We start from the raw sequence: 20,999 nt of genomic DNA on the forward strand, positions 1-20,999 counted from the left end.
TAAAATGTAAGGTCCACAGAACACCTAGAGCAAGTGTGGAAGTAGTGCTCTGCTGCATCCGTCCTGTTCTCTACCCTATACCATCCCTGTTCATTGCCTATTTAGTGATCTGCCTCTGCTCCAACAGGAGCTGTTGCTTTTGTTTGGGTTTTCCCTGTTTGTACATTTGCTGTTATGGTGTGTAACAAAAACAGTATGTACCAAAATGGTCAGGTTTTTTTCATCTGTCAGAATAAACTTTGATCTGATTTTGATACAATCTGTAAAACTCTACAAGAAATAAACCAATCCTCTTGCTTCTTTGGTTCCATTTTCACAATATAGTCTTAGCATTGCCTGAGCAGCTGTTATGTGAAAATAAATATCTAAGGCCTGCTGGAAGCAGCCCTCTATCACATTCATCTTTTTACATGTATTTAAAATCAATTTTAAATCATCAATTTAAAACATAGGAACAAAACCAGAAGTTTCAGGAAACAGAGTCTGAGTGAAATACAGGCTAGAGGCATCCTGCTTCTGCTTTCCTATGAAGAAAGCAACATATTGAAGAAGGACACAGTATGAGCACATCAAAAGGAAACCAAAATGAAAGTTTTTATTTAAAAAATATTAAAAAAAGTTTTGCATAATCTGCTGCCTCTTATTTCTCATGAAAACATTGTCCAAGTTTGTATTTGAAGCTTTTGGTTTGAAAAATCATGGAAACAATATAATTTCACATGTTTTATTGTGCAAAAAATGAGAGTAAAGTATAGAAAAGTGTCACAAGAACAAAAGGCAAAGCATCATTTAACTTTTTAGTTTTGTTTTTTTTTAAATTCTGTGGAACTTGCTTATATTTCTGAGATCTTACAACAGGAAACATACCTTGAAGGAGCTACTATATATGATGTAATATAATGTAATATAATGTGACATAACATGTAATATAATGTAATATAATGACCTATAGCATGCCATCATGTATTCTTCAATTTTGCTTATAAGTACTTGAAGCTTACTTGTGTAAGTATATTAGTTCAAAGCTTATTTTATATGCTATGATATTGAAGCTATGTCAAAATATAATGTAAAGAGAATGATAGAAGTTCTTGAAAATAATTTTATAAAGTTCAGACCACTCTTCTAGGAAAAAAAAATACATTAAAATGGAAGAAACTCCCCCAAAACCAACCAAATCTAAAACAGTATGAAGCTCTCTGAAGAAGGAAGAAGCATTGGAATCTAAACTGGTAGAAGATGTAACTGTGAAGGTATAAGTAACAAATTTATTGTGCAAAAAAATTACTATGATACATTGACCAGATGAAAAAAGAAACAGCCAAAAAGGAGTCCAAAGTTTTAAGAAGAGCTCAGACTATGTCCACATTAGTAGTCTGTGTTCTCTCTCTTACACTTCAGCTGAGCCAAGGAACGAATATTCTTATTAAAACATGTACGTTTTAATAGAATACAAGTAACACTACAGAGGTGTGGCTGTCTGCACTCTCAGACATACTAAAACAGACTAGTTTAGGTCAGAAGATGGAAAGCTTTGGGTTAAATACTACTCTCAGTTCAGAGCTGTAAGACAGAATAACTCTGCAACTATTCTGAATGGTGCAGTGGGAGTAGAATTTGGCCTGGTGTTTTCAAAGGTTAGTTAAACAAAATATGACCTTTTTCAGGCTAGTGGAACAAAAGAGGTCAGGTCATTCTCCAGAGCTACAAAAGGTCTTTCAAGGATACCAAAGAAATAAAAATAAAAGCCATGATCACACTTCCTAGATGCATACATAGAAACAACACTTGTATGTTAAGATATTACCTAGTGGAAAAACCTCTGGGAGCATCCCAATTAATAGAGCCCTGCCAGTAATTCACCCATTGTGTGAGAGGTGTCCAAGGTGCCAGAGCAAGACAGTTGCAGAACTGAGATTTGACACAAAATCTCCTGTTTTTCAGCATCTTGAAGTATTTCTCAGTGCTTCATAAGGCACTTTGAAGAATTGCAGAGAGTCTGCTGAAACTGATTGCACTTTAATAACTCATTGGGCAGAGGAAGCCTAGTGCAGCTTTCCCATTCCTTTGTGGGTAAGAAATTACATAGTTTATTCTCCTTGCAAGAACATTCTGGTACAAGCTGGCCAAACAGAGCAGTTACCCAGGTGTCACTGATTTAATTATCTGCTGCAGGCTGGAATTGACACCTTTTGAGGGGAGCAAAACTCTGCTCCAATGTCTTAAAGGAACTGCAGTGTATCTGGTCACAAAGTGCTCTTGAATCAGATGTGCAACTTTTTCCTCTGCTGCTTCTTCACATGCTCATCAAGACACTGTCACACTCTCATAGTGATGGGATAAAGCAGAGATTTTCACTGAGCTGCCTCAGGTGATGCTTAGGGTGAGACTGCTAGCAGTCAAAGATGAACTTGAATAAATGATCCTGCAGAAAGGCAATTCTTTTCCAATGTCTCTCTTGGTTTGAAAGAAAAATAAGTTTATTTTGAGTTTGAAAATTATTCTCTTCTCTCATGCTTTACCAGAGGCTGGAATTGTTATTTTTTCTCTACCTTCCTTGAGGAAATCATGCTCTAGAAATGTAATATTCCACTATACATCAATTTTTCAAAATTTAAAAAACTCATAATAAGAAAATATATTTTTTCATTATTTAAGGATCGTGCCCATTACTATCAGAGAGAAAAAATATCTACTTGGAAGCAGAAAGGATGTTATTTTAAAGATATTCAAAAGGAAATAAAAGTTGACATTTTTGAAAGAAATTGGTGCTAGAAATCTCTCTTTGCTTATATGCAATAGGAATGAGCGTGTTAGCATTCCCAAATAGTAATGAACTTGAAAGTATTCAGAGGAAATCTCAGTTGTTCATGTTTTAATGATTTTATATGAAAGACATCCTTCCCCGTTCTCTTAAGATCAACATTTGTCACAGTAACTAATGAGGAAGTAATTATAATGTAATTTGTCAGAATAATCTGACAGGGAAAGAATTATGTTCTCAATCCTAAAGGACTACATAGTTCTAGCTTTCCAACAGATTGGGTACATGTGGGTGGCATAGCAGAGGGTATTTGTCTTTAAGCAGGATAAAAACTTTTGCACTTTCTATTCTCAAGCAAAAATGGACAAAGGCATAGTCTAATTCTCTAAAATATGCTACATGAAGGCATTTCACCTTAATACAGATTAGTAAATCTTATTTTAACAATTTCATCATATAAAAGCTACTTCTTTTAACAGTGACTTTGAGATTTATAGTTCTGTTGCAGTGGTTAAGTAGTCACCCACTATTTCTTTAAGACAGTGAGTAAAAAATGTAGTCATTCAGTCACATTTACTAAGAGGGGAATAGCTGTCCTCAGAATAAATATAAGCTACAAAAAGGCATTGTAAGGATGGAAAAACAAAGAAACAAGAAAAAATAAAGACATTAATTTAAAATCTGTGCTGGTATTCAGGGAGGTGGAATTGTTCACTCCAGTAGCAGCTGGAGGAGGCCTGCATTTGTCATTGAGCATACTAGTATGGGAATGTCTTGGTTCATTTTTTTTAGAACAGAAGTTGACCACAGCTTTACCCAAGTTACAGTATCTGTATCTCTAATATATACAGCAGAGGACTTAGCCCACATTACTCCTCTATACTTGTTTTCAGCACCTCCAGCAGATACTGTTCTTAAAGTTGACTTTCTGAAGAAAGGATTGATATTGTACATCTGCTATTTTAAGAATGTCTTTAAAACACAGAACTTGTTGTTCCATTTTTATGTTTATATAGTTTTGTTCACATTTTGCTTTAGTGGACTTTATGCTTTTGGTCTCCCAGCACTGAATAAAACCCCATTAGTTTCAATGCTTAATTAATCTTACATAAAATTTAAAGCAGTTTGTCTGTTTCTGTTTAATTGATGTGATTATAGTAAAAAAAAAAAAAAAAAAAAAAAGCAACACAACTGAAAAGCTAAGCAGCATGTTGTATTAGATTATAATATTGATAGGAAGAGAAGAAGCAAGTTGCCATGTATATTTCATGTCAATGAGTCCTACAAGAAGAAAACAAAACTCAGTGTAATGCCTAAAACCAGACAAGAGTTTATTCTGTCTGTAGGTTATGTGAAACACAAGTAGATCTTTAAGTTAAGCATATCACAAATTCTTTATGGATTAGGAGATTCTGCCTTCAGTAATGTGTAGTCATTTGGTCCTTGAAAGATCCAGAGTATGCAACTCCACCCATCTACAGTTTTTACAGACGTGGTACTACAAGGACTCTCCTCTTCATTTTGTTATATGTTAAGGGAATTCTGGAAAGGAAGCATCTGCTTTTCTCTTTACATGTAGTCTATGTTTTCTGTACTTTATTTATGACTTTTAAAGAGTCTCTTACAGAAATACTAAATTCTACATAGAGGTATCTTTTGAACTCGTCTCATTAACCTCATGCAATATAGGAAGCTGAACCAAAAAAAAAATAAATTGCTTGACAGAAGGGAAAAAGACTAATAAAAATGGACATAAAGTGGAGCTATTCAACATACTTTTTTACTCTAAGAGCTCACTTAATCCTGCATCATAAAGTCAGAAACAGAAATATGACTTATCATAATGGTTTAGTGTCAAGAATTCCCTTTGATTTTTGCATAGAAAATCTTCGTTAATTTATTTGGGGTTTACAGGGATTTTGAAAAATAATCAGTCAATCAGCATGAAATGACATAATGAAATTGGTCAGACAAACAAATACAATGCTGTGGCTAACAGTAAATTCTACAGTAAGTTCTAACAGTAACTATTTTTAGCTATGTACCTGTTCCTTACTTTGCCTTTCCATGTTTCTGCAATAGGTAAATAATTTTTTTTTTCATTTAATTTAATTTTGTTAAACCTCAGGGCATGGTGGCCACAGATGCCATTAGCAGAAATGTGTACATCAGATACACTTTATCCAGATTTGTCAAGAGCAATGGGACATTTAAGTAGGACAGAGGAGCCAACCCAGAGGTGAAGAGCTCTGTGTCAAGGGAAGGGACTGATGATCAAGTCTCAGAGCAGACCAAGAAAAGCACAGCCTGATGTGAATGCCCTTGGAGGTTTGCTACAGTTCTGCAGCTTTGTTAAACTCCCTCTGCAGTGTATCTTATTTCTATCTTCTCTTCTCTGGCTTCTGTACCATCCCTTCTTGCCCCCTTCCCTTGTGATCACCATCCACTTTTGTTTTCCTTCTGCTACCTCTCTTCTCTTAATTAATCAGGGAAAGAGAAGCTGTTCCTGCCAGCTTTGCTTTGCTATTGAGTAGTGGTAGGAGTTCAAAGAACAAGGTTATGCCTGCACCTGCTGCTTGTTCTTTGATGCCCTGTTGCGTGAAACGATTTCCTTCAGAAGTTCCAACAATGTACTAATTAACAAAGGAAAAGACAGGGAGAAACAAGACAAAGACTGTGGGAGGAATGAGGTGAGTAACAACTGAGAAGATGTCAGAGGAAAGCAGGGGAAAGAAGCAGTTACAAAGGGGGAACTGGGATAGAAACACAGAAAAAAGGAGAGGGAAAAACAATAAAAGAGAGGAGGAAAGTAAAAAAAAAAAAGCAGAAATCAAACGACAAAGGGAACTGGAATAGAGATTTTCATAGAAAGAAATTATTTAAAGTCTCCTCTAGATTACAGTATGCAATTCTTATAAAGCAGCTCTAAGGACAGTTAGTACCTCTGTTAGAGAGATCTGTACATGGTATCAGTTCTCCCCTAGTGCAGTAAGGAAAGTCACTGGGAAGGGAGGTTATTTCTACCTGGAGAAACAGCACAATGCCTCTCAATTTGGACTTTAAGCCTACCATCTTTATTTAGATATAATGAGAGTTAAGTTGTTTAAAATGCAATCAGTACCAGCCTGGCATTACTCTCACTGCTCCCAGAGAAAGGACAATGGACTGTAAATGGGAGTTCCACAATGTTGGAACAGAGTAGACACCAGAACAGTTACAAGCAAACTCTGTGATGTAAAGGCATGGACTTGGAAATTCGTGGCTGGTGGCACATAGCAGGGACACCTGTGGAGAAGAAGTGACAACTCACTGATAGTTCTTGAAACAAAGGAGAGGTCTGCCTTTTTCAGTGTGTGTGGTAGAACAACCTGCACAAAATGAGTAGTTTCCTTGCAGCCTCTGAGGGCAGTCTAGTACTGCCGAGTCCAGTGCTGAAGGCTTTGAGCACACCAGGTGCTGTGAACACATGCTGAAGCATCATGGGCACCTCAGCCTAGAAACTTAGAACTTCACATCATACCTGCCACAGCTCTTCATCACCTGGAAACTGTGGACTGTGGAACTGGCATTTGTTAGGCAAGTAATGTACACCTAAAGTGATGAACTGATCAACAGGCTTGAGACTTTCCTTCTTTTTGTCTTGTCTCAAATCCACCAAGCCTGTCATGCCACACAGCACAGGGATCTTGGACCTCAAACATTTGCTGGTCCCTGCAGCACTACTCCAAGGGCTTAAGTGTGATGTAGGCTAGCCCATCCCTTCAATGTCATTTCAAAGACTTCCAGCATGGTGCTGTGCTGCACAGCATTAATCCTGATTACCCATCAGCTACTGTGAAACAGGTATTTGAAAACAAACTGTTGAGTGAGGTAGAACACGGAGGCACAGCTTCACTGAAACCACTGGGTTTTCTTTTGCTTTTGCCAGTATTACATTTAGTCCATCTTCTCAATTTCAGGACTGTTAGACAGGACTAATGAACCATCAACCCTGCTCAACCTGATTTCTCTGTGAGTCATGTAAGTAGAGTAACAAAGTAAAAACCCCATGAGTTAAGTATACCAGTATGAAAGTACATTATTACTCAGGCAAATTTGGTGTTATTCTGTAGAATTCTGTTATTTAGGAAATGAAACCTGTTACAAGTAGCTCATGATAGAAATACTGTCATACTTGTCATCTAGTGTGACAGCACAAAATGCTGCTTTATCCTTTGCAGCAAAGACAGTGTCACGGACTTTCTCACAACCCCAGTTTCTACCCTGATTTTACACAGAGCAGTCAGCATCATCACTTTTTTTTATACACTCTACACCTGAGAAATACACCATGAGGATCTTCATGAGGAATTGAGAATAAGTGGCAACGTATTCTTTCAGAAAATAAACAGATTGGTATAACAAGTCCAGGGGAGGGCCACAAAAATGACTGGAGGGATGGAGCACCTCTCCATTGAAAATAGGTTGGAAGAGCTCAGGTTGTTCAGCCTGTAGAAGGCCTATGGAGATCTTACAGCAGCTTTCCAATACCTAAAGGGAGCCTGCAAAAGGCTGGAGAGGAAGTTTTTACAGGGCCTGTAGTGATAGGAGAAGGGGAAATTGCCTCCAGTTGAAGGTTTATATTAGATGATAGGTTTAAATTAGATGTCAGGGAGAAATTCTTACCTGTGAGGGTGATGAAGTACTGGAATGTGTTGCCTCGGGAAGTTGTGGATACTCTCTTTGTTCAAGGGCAGTTTGGATGAGTCTGTGAGTGATCTGGTCTAGTGGAAGGTTCCCTGCACATGGCAGGAGAATTGGATGATCTTTAAGGTCCCTTTTGACTCAACCACTCTATGATTCCGTGATATACTGAAACAAGCCAGGAAAAAAGAACTGCAGGTTTCAAAGGAAAAAATATCTAATGTGAAAAGGAGGCTATTGTAAATAAGATACATAAAGTACTAGGAAAGTAAAGGGGAATGCAGAAATCCCTTCACACTCATGAAAGTGGACAAGGGCAGTGTTACAGATGCCATTTATCTGGACTTCTGTAAAGCCTGCAAAAGCCCACAACATTCTTTTCTCTTAACTGGAGAGAGATGGATTTACAGGGTGGGCTGTGAGATGGGTAAGAAAGTGGTTAGATTGTTGCATCCAGAGGGTAGAGGGCAACAGCTCCCGATGGACATCAGTGGTAAATGATATCAAGGGTCCATACTGGGACCAGCACTACTTAATGCCCTCGTTAGTGACTGAGACAAAGGGATCTAGTGCACCTTCAGTGAATTTGCAGATGACACTAAACTGAGAAGTGTGGTCAACACACCTGGAAGATGGGATGCCATCCAGAGGGACTTGGACAAGCACGAGAAGTGGGCACATGGGAATCTCCTGAGGTTTAACAAGACTAAGTACAAGGTGCTGCACCTGGGTTGGAGCAATCCCCAGCATCAACTCAGGCTAGGGATGAACAGATCCAGAGCAGCCCTGCCAAGAAGGACTTGGGGGTGCTGTAAGAAGCTGGACATGACCCAGCCATGTGCATTCACAGCCCAGAAAGCCAAATGTGTCCTGGGCTGCATCCAAAGCAGTGTGGGCAGCAGGGGAGGGAGGGGATTCTGCCCCTCTCTCTGGTGAGACTCCAGCTGGAACACTGCATCAAGCTCTGGGGAACCCAACACAGGAAGGACATGGACCTGCTGGAATGAGTCCAGACAAGAGCCACCAAGTGGATTGGCTGGGTGGAGAGTCTTTGCTAGGAGGAGATTCTGTGAGAACTGGGGCTGTTCATCCTGGAGAAGTGAAAGCTTTCAGGTGAACTGAGTGAGACCTTGTAGTACTTGAAGGAGAACTTACAAGAAAGATGAAGAGGGACTTTCTACAAGGACATGTATTAGACATTAGCAAAAAATTATTTACTCTGAGGGTAAAGACACATTTTTTCACATTTACTGTGGGGGTGAGACGTTGGAACAGGTTGCCTGGAGTAGCTGTGGAAATGTCATCCTTGGAAGTGTCCAAGGTCAGGTTGGATAAGGCCTTGAGCAACCTGGTCTAGTGGAAGGAGTCTCTGCCCACAGCAGGGCAGGGTTGAACTTGATAATCTTTAATGTCCTGTCTAACCCAAGGCATTCTATGATTCTATGATAAAGCAGATTTGTCTTTTTTTTAAATTTTTTTTACTGTTTCAGGCTGAACCCTCTGAAATTTATATAAGATACTGCTGCAAGTACATAATCCACCAGTCCACTCTGTCAAATAAAAAAAGGTCTTCTCGCACTTTTAAGATGTCATCCTGCTGCTTTATCTCATCCTATGTTACACTACCTTCCACTGTCATCACAACAGCTGACAGTCTACCTGTTGTTAAGGCCATTATGCTCACACTGGCACTTTCCAGTCTTTAAGTTTTGGTTATGACAAATAGCAAAACTGCCAAGAGAGAAGAAGAATCCCTGCCATTTTTAGGGTTTTCTGCTGAGCATTCATGAATGTAGTCCTAAAGGGGCTGTTCCTCTGCAAATTCATAGTTCATCTGTTCTGCAAACAGTGGCCTTAACATGATGCTTTCCATGGAGGATTCAAGGTTGATGGCAGATCCAGAAACTGACAGCAGCAAGGGACATGCAGACACCTGGTCTCAGCCTTCATGTGAGCAAGTCAGCCTTGGCCAGAGGCCACCTTCCCCACATCTCACTGCATGAAGGCAGAGGGTCCAGTGGGCAACCCCTCTTCTCAATTGGGAAGAGCATTGCCAGCAGGCTGGGGGAGGTGATCTGTGCTCAGCCCTGGTGGGGCCACATCAGGAGTGCTGTGTCCAGTTCTGGGCTCCTCGGGACAAGAGAGACATGGAGCTCCTGGAGCAGGTCCAGTGCAGGGCAACAGAGATGAGAAAGGGATTGGAGCAGCTCTCTTATGAAGAAAGGTTGAGGGAGCTGGGCCTGTTCAGCATTGAGATGTCTGAGAGGGGACCTATGAATATCTATCAGAATCTGCCGGGAGGATGTCAGAGGATGGAGCCAGGCTCTTCTCGGGGTGGCAAGCAATAACAAAAGGGAAAATGGGGAGAAACGGGTGCACAGAAGTTCCACTGCAGTGTGAGGAAGAACTTTACTGTGCAGGTGACCACACTCCAGAACAGACTGTCCAGAGGGGCGTGGAGTGTCCTTCACTGGAGACACTCAGGAGCCGCCTGGACACAGCGCTGTGCCGTGTGCTCTGGGAATGAGCAGGACGGGATGAGCGCTGCGCCCGCTCCCAGCGCGGCCCGCTCCGTGTCTCCGGGCCCCCCACGGCCCCTCACGCCCCGGCTCGGCCCGCGCCGCTCCGGGCGGTCCGGGGCGGGGCGGGGCCGGGGCCGGATGTTGTTGTTGTTGTTCCTGCCCCGCCCTCGCCCCCTCCCCCCGCGGAGGGTGACGGGCGCTTCCCCGCCCGGAGCCGCCGCCGCCGCTCCAGCCGCTGCCGCCGCCGCGGCCCCGCTGCCGCCCGGCCCGGCCCGGCCCCGGGGCGCCCCGCCGGCCCCCTCCCGCCTGCCTCCCTGGCCGGCTCCCGTCGCGTCGCCCCGGCTCCTCTGGCTCATCGGACGCCCCGGCCCGGCCATGGCGGACTTCGATGAGATCTACGAGGAGGAGGAGGACGAGGAACGGGCGCTGGAGGAGCAGCTGCTGAAGTACTCGCCCGACCCGGTGGTGGTGCGCGGCTCCGGCCATGTCACCGTGTAAGGGCCGCGGCGGGGCCTGCGCGGCCGGGCGGGCGGTGAGGAGGCCGGGCGGCGGGACGGGGGCGGCCGGCGGCGCCGAGCCCTGGCTGCAACTTGGGGCAAGTCGGGGTGGGCGTGGGGAGCTCCGGGCCGGGACTGCTGCCCTTCCCCTGCGTCTGTGGGGCTGCGAGAGGGCTCTTCTCGGCCCCACCGGGCACCTGGGGAAACTCGCAGGCGGGTGCGAGCCTCCAGCTAGGTGCTGAGGAAACAAGACTGGCTTGGGCTGTGACTGGCAGAGGAATGTGAAGTATTCGTCCAAAATGATGAGCTGTCAGGAAGTAAGGTGCCTGTGTCCCTTTGTATAACAGGTATGTGCCAGCACATGACCGGCTGGACTATTGAACAAGGTTGTTTATGTTCCTGTTACCCACTCCCATTTAACTCGTGGCTGCTAATATAGCTCTGAGGACTTTAACAAAGAAAAGGCATCAGTTAGTCAGATAGCTACGTGTAAAATTATGTTGTGATTGGTGTGTGTTGTTTCACTGTGTTTGACATAGAAGCAGCTTTGTTTTGTGTGTTTGGTATCTAGCAGCAAGTGACTAGGAGCTTGTGTAGTACTCTCAGTAATGTAAGAGATGAGGGTATCATTCCTTCCATCAGTTCTGTCAGGCTCACTCTGTTGAAGTGTGGTAGTTGTCAGTTACAATGTATAGTGTCAAAAGCTGAAATACAAACCTGGAGACAAGAGACAGTAGTACAGACTTTTGGGTTTTTGTATTCAGTGTTCAGCAGAACTAGGTTTGTAGTACATAAAAGCTGAAGATACTGTGGTCTGTTGCTCTGGGTCTCATAAACTCTACTGATTTTCAGATACTGACCTGACAAGTTTTTTGGCACTTGAGTACATTGCTGCTGTATCATCTGGTTGACACAAATACTAATAGCTGGGCAGTGCAGTTAGGTGTCCAGTTAAAAACAGGAAGTAAGGTATGGATAGGCCGAGAGAGATTTGGAAACTTAGAAGGACATAGATGGGGCCAGAGGTCAGGGAGGCCCTGTGAAAGAATAGAAGCATGTAGTCAGTGTGTTCAACTTATGACTGTTTATTGTGAACTGAGGCTGTACCAGTGATTCACTGAAAATAAGCCAGTAGCTTTAGTCTGTTTATGAAGAGCGGAGAAAAACCACAATTAGGTAGTTTTCATATTAGCAGATGAAAAGTACAAATAACTGAAACAGAGGCAAACACTGGTTTCTCCTCCAATACTTGAAGGTAGGTTATGCAAGACAAGATGAAGGCCCGTTAGTGGAATGTTGGGGAAGCTTGTGAAGCATTGGCTGTGACTAGTAAGGGCCTTGTGGTTGAAGGATGGCTGCCTTGTTAATTGTTCATTAATAGTTACTAGCTCATTATTACTTTAAGATCTTCCTTAAAGTACTTGTTCTTTAGGTTTTGAATGAGCAATGAAATACCAATGTGTGTCTCCAAAATTAGGCAGTTGATCTTCATCTACATTCTTTATTGTGCTAGGTGTTAACAGTTAACTACATAGCATCAGCCACTTATACCTTTGTACAGCCTATAACTTTTCTTGTCATGGATCCAGAAGCTTATTATTAAAAGTTAGATAGATCCCTTTTAGAACATTCATTTGGTGGATGTAAGGAGTAGGTCAAGTCCTGTGTACGTGATAAATTAGTCTTGCCAGTATAAAAGCATGTGTGCATTTTGAAGGTCTGACAAAAATGATCAGCAGTTAAGCAAATACTGGATTGATCTGTCCCTGGCTCTGCAGTTTAAAGAGTTGCTGACTGCTCCTGCTGTGTGTATATTTAAACAGAAGCTCTCTTTTCATAGTCTGTTGTCATATCCTGATCTTACATAGAAGTCATAATCTGGAATTTGAAATATGTCAATTCCATGACTACATATTAGCATCAGAGAGATGTTTACCAGTACTTGATTTCATCCAACAGATAATGGAAGTGTGTGAGTCTTCTAAGCTGAGTAATTAAAAACAATTAAAGGAAAGCAGTTAAATATTATCCAAATAAAACATATTAAGTCTTTGCCTTTTGAGGATGTGGAGCTTTTGGTTAACACTAAGTTTTCTCCTTAAAATCACTGTTTGAAGCATGCTGCAGGCAATGCTAACATTTTTAACATTGTTTTTTAAATATTCAATTAAACTGTTTTCACACAGCAGAGTTTTGATAGTTTGGTAACAGGAGTAATATCACCTGGTTGCTGAAAATTTGGGGTTCTCTTGTAATGGTGAAAAACTTGAAAGCGATGTGAAAATAGATCCTTACTTAAAACTGAACTGAAAGTCCAAGGTGTTTCATACTTGTTTCTAAAATCATTATGGTGGGAATGGAGGTACATGATGTGTTTGAAATCATGAAGAGAATATTTATGATACGTGTCTGGAAGTGTTTTCCAGTGATTGTTTTCCTGTTCCTAGACTAGTTGAGACATGTACCATATATATATAGCAGACTGTATTAACTAGTAATACTGGATTGATTCTTGCAGTACTGGAATGATGGAGAGCCATTGGGATGTGCTGATGAATGCTTTTCTGTGCTGTTGTTACAGCACTTTATATTTTAATGCAAGATAACTTTTTGTAGGGGTGAAAACAGCTTACAAAAGATGTATTTGCCCAAGAAACTTTCTTTCTTATTAAACTGAAGTCTTCTAATATGTTATTCAACCTTACTCCGCATCAAAGACATATGAGTGAAAACAGGGCTGTGTGAGAATCATGGAGCATGTTAAGATTTGTGAAATATATATTTATTTTTTAAGGGTTGGGAACATGTGGACCTAAAGAGTAGGGTTAAGGGCAGTGACAAAATGGTTTAGAGTCCCCATAAGAGAAGATAAAGGGGAAGAGGATAGCATGTGTCAATTTTTTGTGTTAGGATGATCTGACTTGCATACTGGGAAAGGTTCCAAATTGTCTGTGTCCTGTACTGCGAACTTCTGTATTTTAAAGTTACCACCTCTCTCCATTTCTTTCTCCACTGTACACAAGGGCAGAAATTTATCTGTACCTTTCAAATGGAGTTATGTTCCAGAAATACTTGTTCAGGTCCAGGAAGGGTAAAGAATGTACTCATGCGTGAGGTGAGCATGGATCTGTTGAAAATGTGATCAAAGTGGTAAAGGCATAGAGCAAGCAGAGAAGGGTCTGTGTCACTGGGGATGCAGTGTTGTACTAAAGAAATCTAGTGCTATAGTAGGACAGCTGTCTGAGGAAATGCATCTCCAAAATATTGATTCCCAATGTTTTATTTTAAGCCTTTTTTTGGGGGGTTTTTTTGGGATTTTTTTGTTTGGTTTTTTTTGGCCAGAGCAGTTATGTATTTACATTGAACATGTAGTAATGTTCTGTGAAGTTTCTTGAATTTCCAAATTTCAGCTTGCAGTCGAGAGTGACAATTCTGTGATCACATAATTACTTGCAATGTATGGTATGCTTTTAATATGTGGAGTCACCCTTTTTTACTACCTGCATATGGTGACAACACTGATGTGTCAAGCTCAAAATTATGCTGGTAGCTGTTTGAGTTAGCTTCAACTTCGCTACCCCACCATGTATTAAACATTATCACAAACCTTGAGTACAGGCTCTCAGTCTCTTTGCTTATAACTTCAACCGAGTGTAACTGCATTGTTAGAAGTTTCTGTGCCTCACACTGCCTCAGTGTTTGTAATTTCAGATAGCTGTAGAGCTTTTCCAGTGGGGGTTGCTTTTTTTTGTGTTTTATGAATATTTGTTTGTATTTGTTGGAGCTGTCAACATTTGAATACTTCACAAATACTGATTTAATAAACTAATTATGTAGTTAAGTGGTGTTACCTTTTAGTTTTGAGACTTGAGATGGCAGCTGTGTCTCTTGAGCTTGGAGTCATTCTCCAAGCTTGGCTGCTTCTAAAATGTATGTGAATCCAAGGGGTTCTTTCAAACTTTGGTTTCCACTTGAACTTACTGGCAATTTTAAGTAGGGCATGACACTTAAGTGATTGGGCATGATTCTGATGTTTACATAACTTTTGCCTCAGCACTTAGTTTCACTCAGCAGTTTGAAGAAAGGGTGGATGGTCCTCCTGTCATGAAATATTCAGCAGGATTTTTAATGGTAGCATGTTTCCAGTAAGTTGTTTCCTTTGTTCTGTGTTGAAGTAGTAAACTTGTCATATGTGTTTCTGTGTAACAGTTCTCATTTATTTCACCAGTTTTGAGAGACTTAATCTTGCAGTGCTACTATTCTAGTTACAAATACTGAAATATGATAGATAATATCTGTGTCAATAAGATCCCCTGTAAGATCTTATTGCAGCTTTTCAAAGTACAAAGGAAGTTTATAAGAGAGGTGGAGTAAGACTTTTTGCTTGGGCCTATAGTGACAGGACTGTGGGGAATAGTTTTAAACAGAAAGAGCATAAGTTTAGTTTGGATATAAGGATGAAGGTGATGAGACACTGGAGCAGGCTGTTCAGAGGAGGTGTGGATGCACTGTCATTGGACGTGTTCAATGGAATGCTTGGCTCATTGAAAGTGTTGGTTGGATGCAGCTTTGAGCAACCTGATCTAGTGACAGGAAGATCAGATTAGATGGCTTTTGGTTCTTTCCAACCCAAATAATTTTATGATTCTACTGCTTGTAAGCAATGATAGGAAAATTACCTGCTTATTCTGCCTTAAGACCCAAAGAAAAAGTCACCTACAGCCTTAAACTAAGTAGCCCAGTGTGTGCTGCAAACTTTGGCAACAGGCATTGCTTCGTGTGGATTCCATGTAAGTCTGGCTGTTCCTGGTGTCCATTCTTCTTGTACTCTCTGGCATCTGCAGCTATGTGAGTAATGTAAACTTCAGCACTGTCTTTGCTGTAGTATGTTTGTCAGGGACCTTGTGTCATCTTGCTTTGAATCTGTTGGCATCAGTAAAGTCAAGTGGAAACAGACCCAGAAGTTAGCTACTTGCACCTTATTTTTAGTTGCACTTTCTTTTGACTGTTTTAAACCAATTTCTGTCTAGTTTCAGTCAGTGCTGTCTGTGGTGATGAACACTCCCCTTACCCTTCCTGAAACTTTGCACTTTAATCATGTCCCCCTCAGCCTTCTTTTTTTCCAGCTTAATGCCAGCCTTAATCTATTGAGGCAGCTGCTTTATTCCCTTTATTATACTAGCCTTCCTTCTTTCTGTCTTTTTCTAACTCATGAAATGTGGATGCCAGAGCTGCACCCAGTACTGAATATGTGGGTGTGTGAGGGTTTTATCCATAGTTAAAATGATGATAATCACTTTTCCAGTGGTGCCCAGTATTTTATTGCACTTTCTGGTAGCTGCTACTTGCACTGAGCTGATGTTTAAGAGAATCATGAGTGGTGATTAAAAGATCTGTCCTGTGAGTTGTACCTGTCAAACTTTAGTTGACTGTCACATCAGAATAGTTGAGGAATCCCAAAATTCACCACCTTTTACTTATCTACAAAGAAACTCATCTGCTGCTTTGTTCACTGGGTTTTATGAGGTTTTCACAGTAGCTTTACAGGTAACTGCCTATTTGATTACTTGGACAAAGTTCTCTATTGGCATGCAGATCATTCAGTTCAGTAAGGAAAAAAAAAAAAAAATGAAACACCGAAACTCTGGGGAGTACCTAGCTGCTCAAGAGCATATTGCAAAAGCAGATTATGTGTTTAAAATCTTCAGCCTCTCAAGGCTCAGGTAAACATTTCTGCATACAACTCAGCAATGTGTGATAGGTGTTGCTGCCAATATAATCTTGAGCAGTTTAGTTTCTGATTTTTGTTTGTAGTATCTGACAGACTGCTCTGGTTTATATTTAGAATTTTTTTAATTACTGCTTAAATTTTACCTACTGCTGTATACCAAATTAGTAGCCAGTTATGTAGTGTTATTAATGATTTTATAGTCTGTATAGTCTCTACTAAAAGTTATTGCACAGCCCAGATTCCAGATAATATTCAGATTCTCTTTGAGGTTCATCTGGTCATGAACCCAACCAAACAACTGTAAGGTAGTAAGCCTGTTTTTAATAGATAATCTGACGCTCTTCAGATCTTTAGATCTTGTGAAACCCAGTAGATTCAATAACTCTAGTTCATTTCAAATTGTTTCACAACTTTACGTGTAGAATTGGTTATTGTTTAAGTCATATTTTGTTACTTACATAATAGGTTTCAAAACACAAAATGCTGAAAATTAAGCTAGTGTTTATTCCATTTTTATGCTTAGAACATTATTTAGCACTGGATGAGCTTTTCTTCAAGATACATCTGTACTGGTGCAGGAGAGAGGTAGTTCAAAGTGTGGCCTTAAGTTGCTTCCCTTTCCCCTTAAGTACTTCACTTACCTCACTTGCCACTATTGCTTATAGGTTTTGCTGACTTTGGGGAAGAGTCAATAGTATCAAGAGAACTGTGAAAAGAGACTATGGGCTTGATGGTTTTCAATCTATGCAATGGTGTATTTTTGTTTGTTAGTATAATTTTAAGACTTACTCTTAATAACAAGTAGTGTTTTCCTGAAATTAATGCTGTTACTGATACAGACCCTGAGAGTATTATGAGATGCTTGTAATTTATGGCATGGACTAGGGTTATTTATAATTTTGGTACAATCTAAACTTTGTTTTTGCAGGTTTGGACTAAGCAACAAATTTGAAGCAGAATTTCCTTCATCTTTAACTGGAAAGGTGAGTATGTCTGAAGTTGGAATTGGAGTTCAGGTTTTATTACAAAAACAGGTGTTCCAAGTATAGAGTATTGTAAAAGTAATAAATTGTGCTGCTGTAGTATTAGTTTGTTTCTTCTTTTTTCGTTTCCCATGTAGGTTGCACCTGAAGAATTCAAAGCCAGCATCAGTAGAGTTAACAGTTGTCTTAAGAAGAATCTTCCAGTTAATGTACGATGGCTACTATGTGGATGCCTTTGCTGCTGCTGCACTTTAGGTTGTAGTATGTGGCCAGTTATCTGCCTCAGTAAAAGAGTAAGTTGAATTATTAATAGAATTTTTGAGAGTTAGAATTGTACTGGTTTTGTTCTCATTTTGGTTTGGTATTTTTTCTTTTTTCTCCCTCCTTCATCATAAAAAAACTGTTGCTAAAACTTACTTAAATCACTTTTATTTTGTACATTTTGGTATCAGTTGCCAGCTATACTGGTTAAAGTTACAGGAGACACCGGTCAGGACTTCGAGCTTGTAACTCAATGAGAGGTAGTATAGCTGAATGGTATTGTAAACCATTATTGTTGTTGAACCAACTTTCAACATACTCTTTAATAGTTGCATCTTTTCTGTGATACACTACTTGAGATTATCAGAATTTGGCAGTGAATGAGTGGCAGTTTGTTTTTGAGGAGCTTCTCATTACACTGTGGCCCCAGGCAAACACATGTTTTTTGTTAGAAAGGCAGTTTTTAAAAAGAATAATTGATTTTTGTTTTTGAATTTTTCTTCCAAGCTGTAGATGAGTAAGATGCTTTTTTTAAAATGAAGAACTTGAAAGTAGCCTTTTGTCTATGTACACTTTGCACTTAGAGCATTGTTCACAACAGAAGCTCATTGCATGAGCCTGGTTTTCACTTCCTTTCTTTCAGTGTGGTTAATTAGGCTACCCTACCACCTATTATGTTTCTGTGTGTGTGTCAAAATTGTATTTGACTAGTTCTATTTCACTACTTTGCAAGAAGTCTCTGTGCCTCCTCATCATCTTCTCACTGTTTAGTATTGTTCATCTTTCCATTTCATGTCGTGCCTTGTATATGTTCTCTCATGTAATACCTCTTAATGCTACAACTTGTATGCAATTCAGTACACTGAACATTATCATGATTTTATCAAAATCCTCATTTTTTAGTGTTAATAAATAAAGGAATTCTAAAAAAATATTTATAGGATGAGCATTGAATTTAACAAAACCTGTATGCATTTTTGTATTATCTAACTATCTGTGTTAAGATCTTAATGCTTAGCTCCTTTAATGGATTACTTAAGGGTAGTTTTAATTGTATACAAAATCAAGTAGAAAAGCTTCCTGATAATGTTGGAGTTTGTGGAGAAACTAACCAAAACAAAAATATTGGTGTCAGTGTGAATTATATCAACCTCTAAGTTTTTTGTCTTCAAGCTGTTGCAAACTAGTAAGTGTCCTGCAGCATGATTGTATATCCATAGCCCAAAAATCTGCTAGCAGAAATTAGAATCCAGTGATTGCTTCAACAGATAAGCAGGTGACTTAACTAGCTTGCAGAGAAGACCTTTACTGTTCAAGTCCTAACACTGTAGGTGACTAGCACAAGGGAAGTGTCCATTGTTACTGTGCATGTTTAGCTTCTAAATGAGAATGCTTCTGGTGTTATGAAGTTTGACCCAGTTTTCTCACATAATGTGTTATAGCAGGAAATGATAACAGGATGTAACTTGGTAGGGGCTGATGTCAAAAGCTCTCATCTTCTAGACAGAGCCCTCTAATCAAGTTCTTATGCATTGTTAAACAGTGTCAGAAAAAAATACAAGGGCTTCCAGCATCTGGGGTCAGAAAATAGTTCAAAGCTGAGAAGAGAGATTCTGTGTGGGAACCTGGTGAAGCAACAGTTAGAGGAGTTGTGTGGGATGAGGTAAAAAGGTAAGCTCCTTCCAAAAGGATAAATCTGGAAAAAAAAAACAACCCAACCACAGATACTTTGTTTAGAGGAGGCTGGAGAGAGGATTGTGGTGCCGTTGTTGCCGTAATATGGAATGTGTGTGGAGAGAAGAGTTCTGGAAAGAGTATGAACAGCAGGAATGTGGACACAGATTTGTGACTGAACTTGTGTAAGCCATCCTAGTGTGTGGCCCAGAATATCAGTAAATGTTGCATTTTTCCTGTTAAAGTTGGTTTCAGAAGACATTTATAGACCTTTGCATCTTTTTCTGCACTTGGATGTCCAGCATTAGTGCAACTTAGGACTCAGCTGCCTAAACAAAGTATCTCGTGCCACCATCGATGGCACAATGGCACTAGACACTGATGACAGTTTCATTATTCTTCCAGAGTAAAAGTAATTTAAATCATTCTGGAGATTTCAGATCAGCACCACTTGTCCATGTCAGCAGCTCACCAAAAGAAAGTGTGCTTACAGGGTTGTTTGTCAGACAGAAAACTCAGAATTTGGTGTCTGTTGGGCATCTGGAGAGTATATATAGAAAATGAATTAACTTGTGTTCTTAAAGACAGAGTGAAAGGGAAGAGACTGCTTTCCCAGACTCTGAACTCTTAATCCTGGAAATAGCTGGGAAAGAATATTTTTCTTTGGTAGAGGAGTTAAAGGGTAAAGCTGTGACATATTTTTCAAGGACATGTTTGGAAATTCTAGTGTAGGAAACAAGCACAAGAATTTTTAATCATTCTAGTCAGGGCTACTACTTTTACTTACAGAAAAATGGTGAAAAGTTACTGCCACTTGGGTTGCTTTTATAGATATGGGTGGATTTAACTTTGTCTTGGTAGACCCAGAGCAGGAAAATATGAAGTGATATAAATCCCTTAAATCCCTGTTACGTGGAATTACGGGGCTTGAACTCTGTAAGATCTCAGTACTGAATTGTATCCACAAGCTTCTGCATAAAAGAAGAATCTTAGGACTTTCCATCAGTTTGTGTCAAAGTGCTGTGACAAGTGCAGGAAACTAACAGTATGTACTTTCCTAGAAGTGTGGGATGTAAGGGACAGTGCATTGGGAGCTGCTCAGCAAAAGCAGCAGTTGTAAATAATACCTGGTTCATCTAGGTTCCAGTCTGTTATTTATTCTGTAGATTACAATAGAACTGTGGCAAGAAGCAACTTTGTATTCTCCCATTAAAAAAAAAAAAAAATAATTCATTACTCTCTTGATTTGCTGCTGGTGCCATGGTTTTGCTGATACATAAGGCTGAGGTATTCAGTGTGAACTACTCATATTTGAACTCTTAAACTGTTTGTGTTTGACTTTACCTGTGTCTTGGAAGAGGGTTGTGTTGATCAAATTATCTTCTGTGCTTTGACTTCTTGAGCTATTCTTTCCCTGGCTGTACTCAGCTATAAGTATAGACACAACAGCCAGGATTCTTGAGGAAATGGGGGTCCATGATGATATATGCTTGTTTCTTCCCTTTGATTTTGAGATACAATGAATTATTTCCCACTTGTACTCATACTGTAGAACAAATGATCAATAAATAAAAGGTTGCTTCTTTTACATTATTTACACTTGTCTGAGAAGTGTTACCCAGAGAGCTTTGCTAGCTCAGCCCTGTTCTAAGTGATTGCCAGTGATAGGACAGTTACTTGGAACTGACATGTATTATATCTTTTGCTGCAGTGATTACAAAAGACTCCCAAGACTTTATAATGAGAGAGTTTGATTTCTGAAAGCATGATGGGAGTGTTCCCATCCTGAAATTTGTGCAGATCATGTTTTAATTGCAGAAAAAAAGTATACAAGTCTTCATATTTGCCCTTTTCTACTGAAATGAAAGACTAACATTTTGTTTT

The 20,999-nt window shown here is 40.0% G+C and overlaps 1 protein-coding gene across 1 annotated transcript in view; it reads left to right on the plus strand.

The window, feature by feature from the left end:
- Positions 1-10,191: 10,191 nt before the first annotated feature.
- CHIC2 (cysteine rich hydrophobic domain 2) overlaps positions 10,192-20,999 on the plus strand; it is a 30,952-nt gene continuing 20,144 nt past the window's right edge. Inside the window, exons 1-3 of the mRNA XM_056490511.1 lie at positions 10,192-10,463; positions 17,126-17,180; positions 17,318-17,473. Coding sequence (XP_056346486.1) covers positions 10,345-10,463; positions 17,126-17,180; positions 17,318-17,473 — 330 coding nt within the window. The 5' untranslated portion in view covers positions 10,192-10,344. The remainder of the gene's footprint in view (positions 10,464-17,125; positions 17,181-17,317; positions 17,474-20,999) is intronic.

The sequence above is a fragment of the Oenanthe melanoleuca genome, chromosome 4, assembly GCF_029582105.1.
Source record: "Oenanthe melanoleuca isolate GR-GAL-2019-014 chromosome 4, OMel1.0, whole genome shotgun sequence".
NCBI lineage: Eukaryota > Metazoa > Chordata > Aves > Passeriformes > Muscicapidae > Oenanthe > Oenanthe melanoleuca.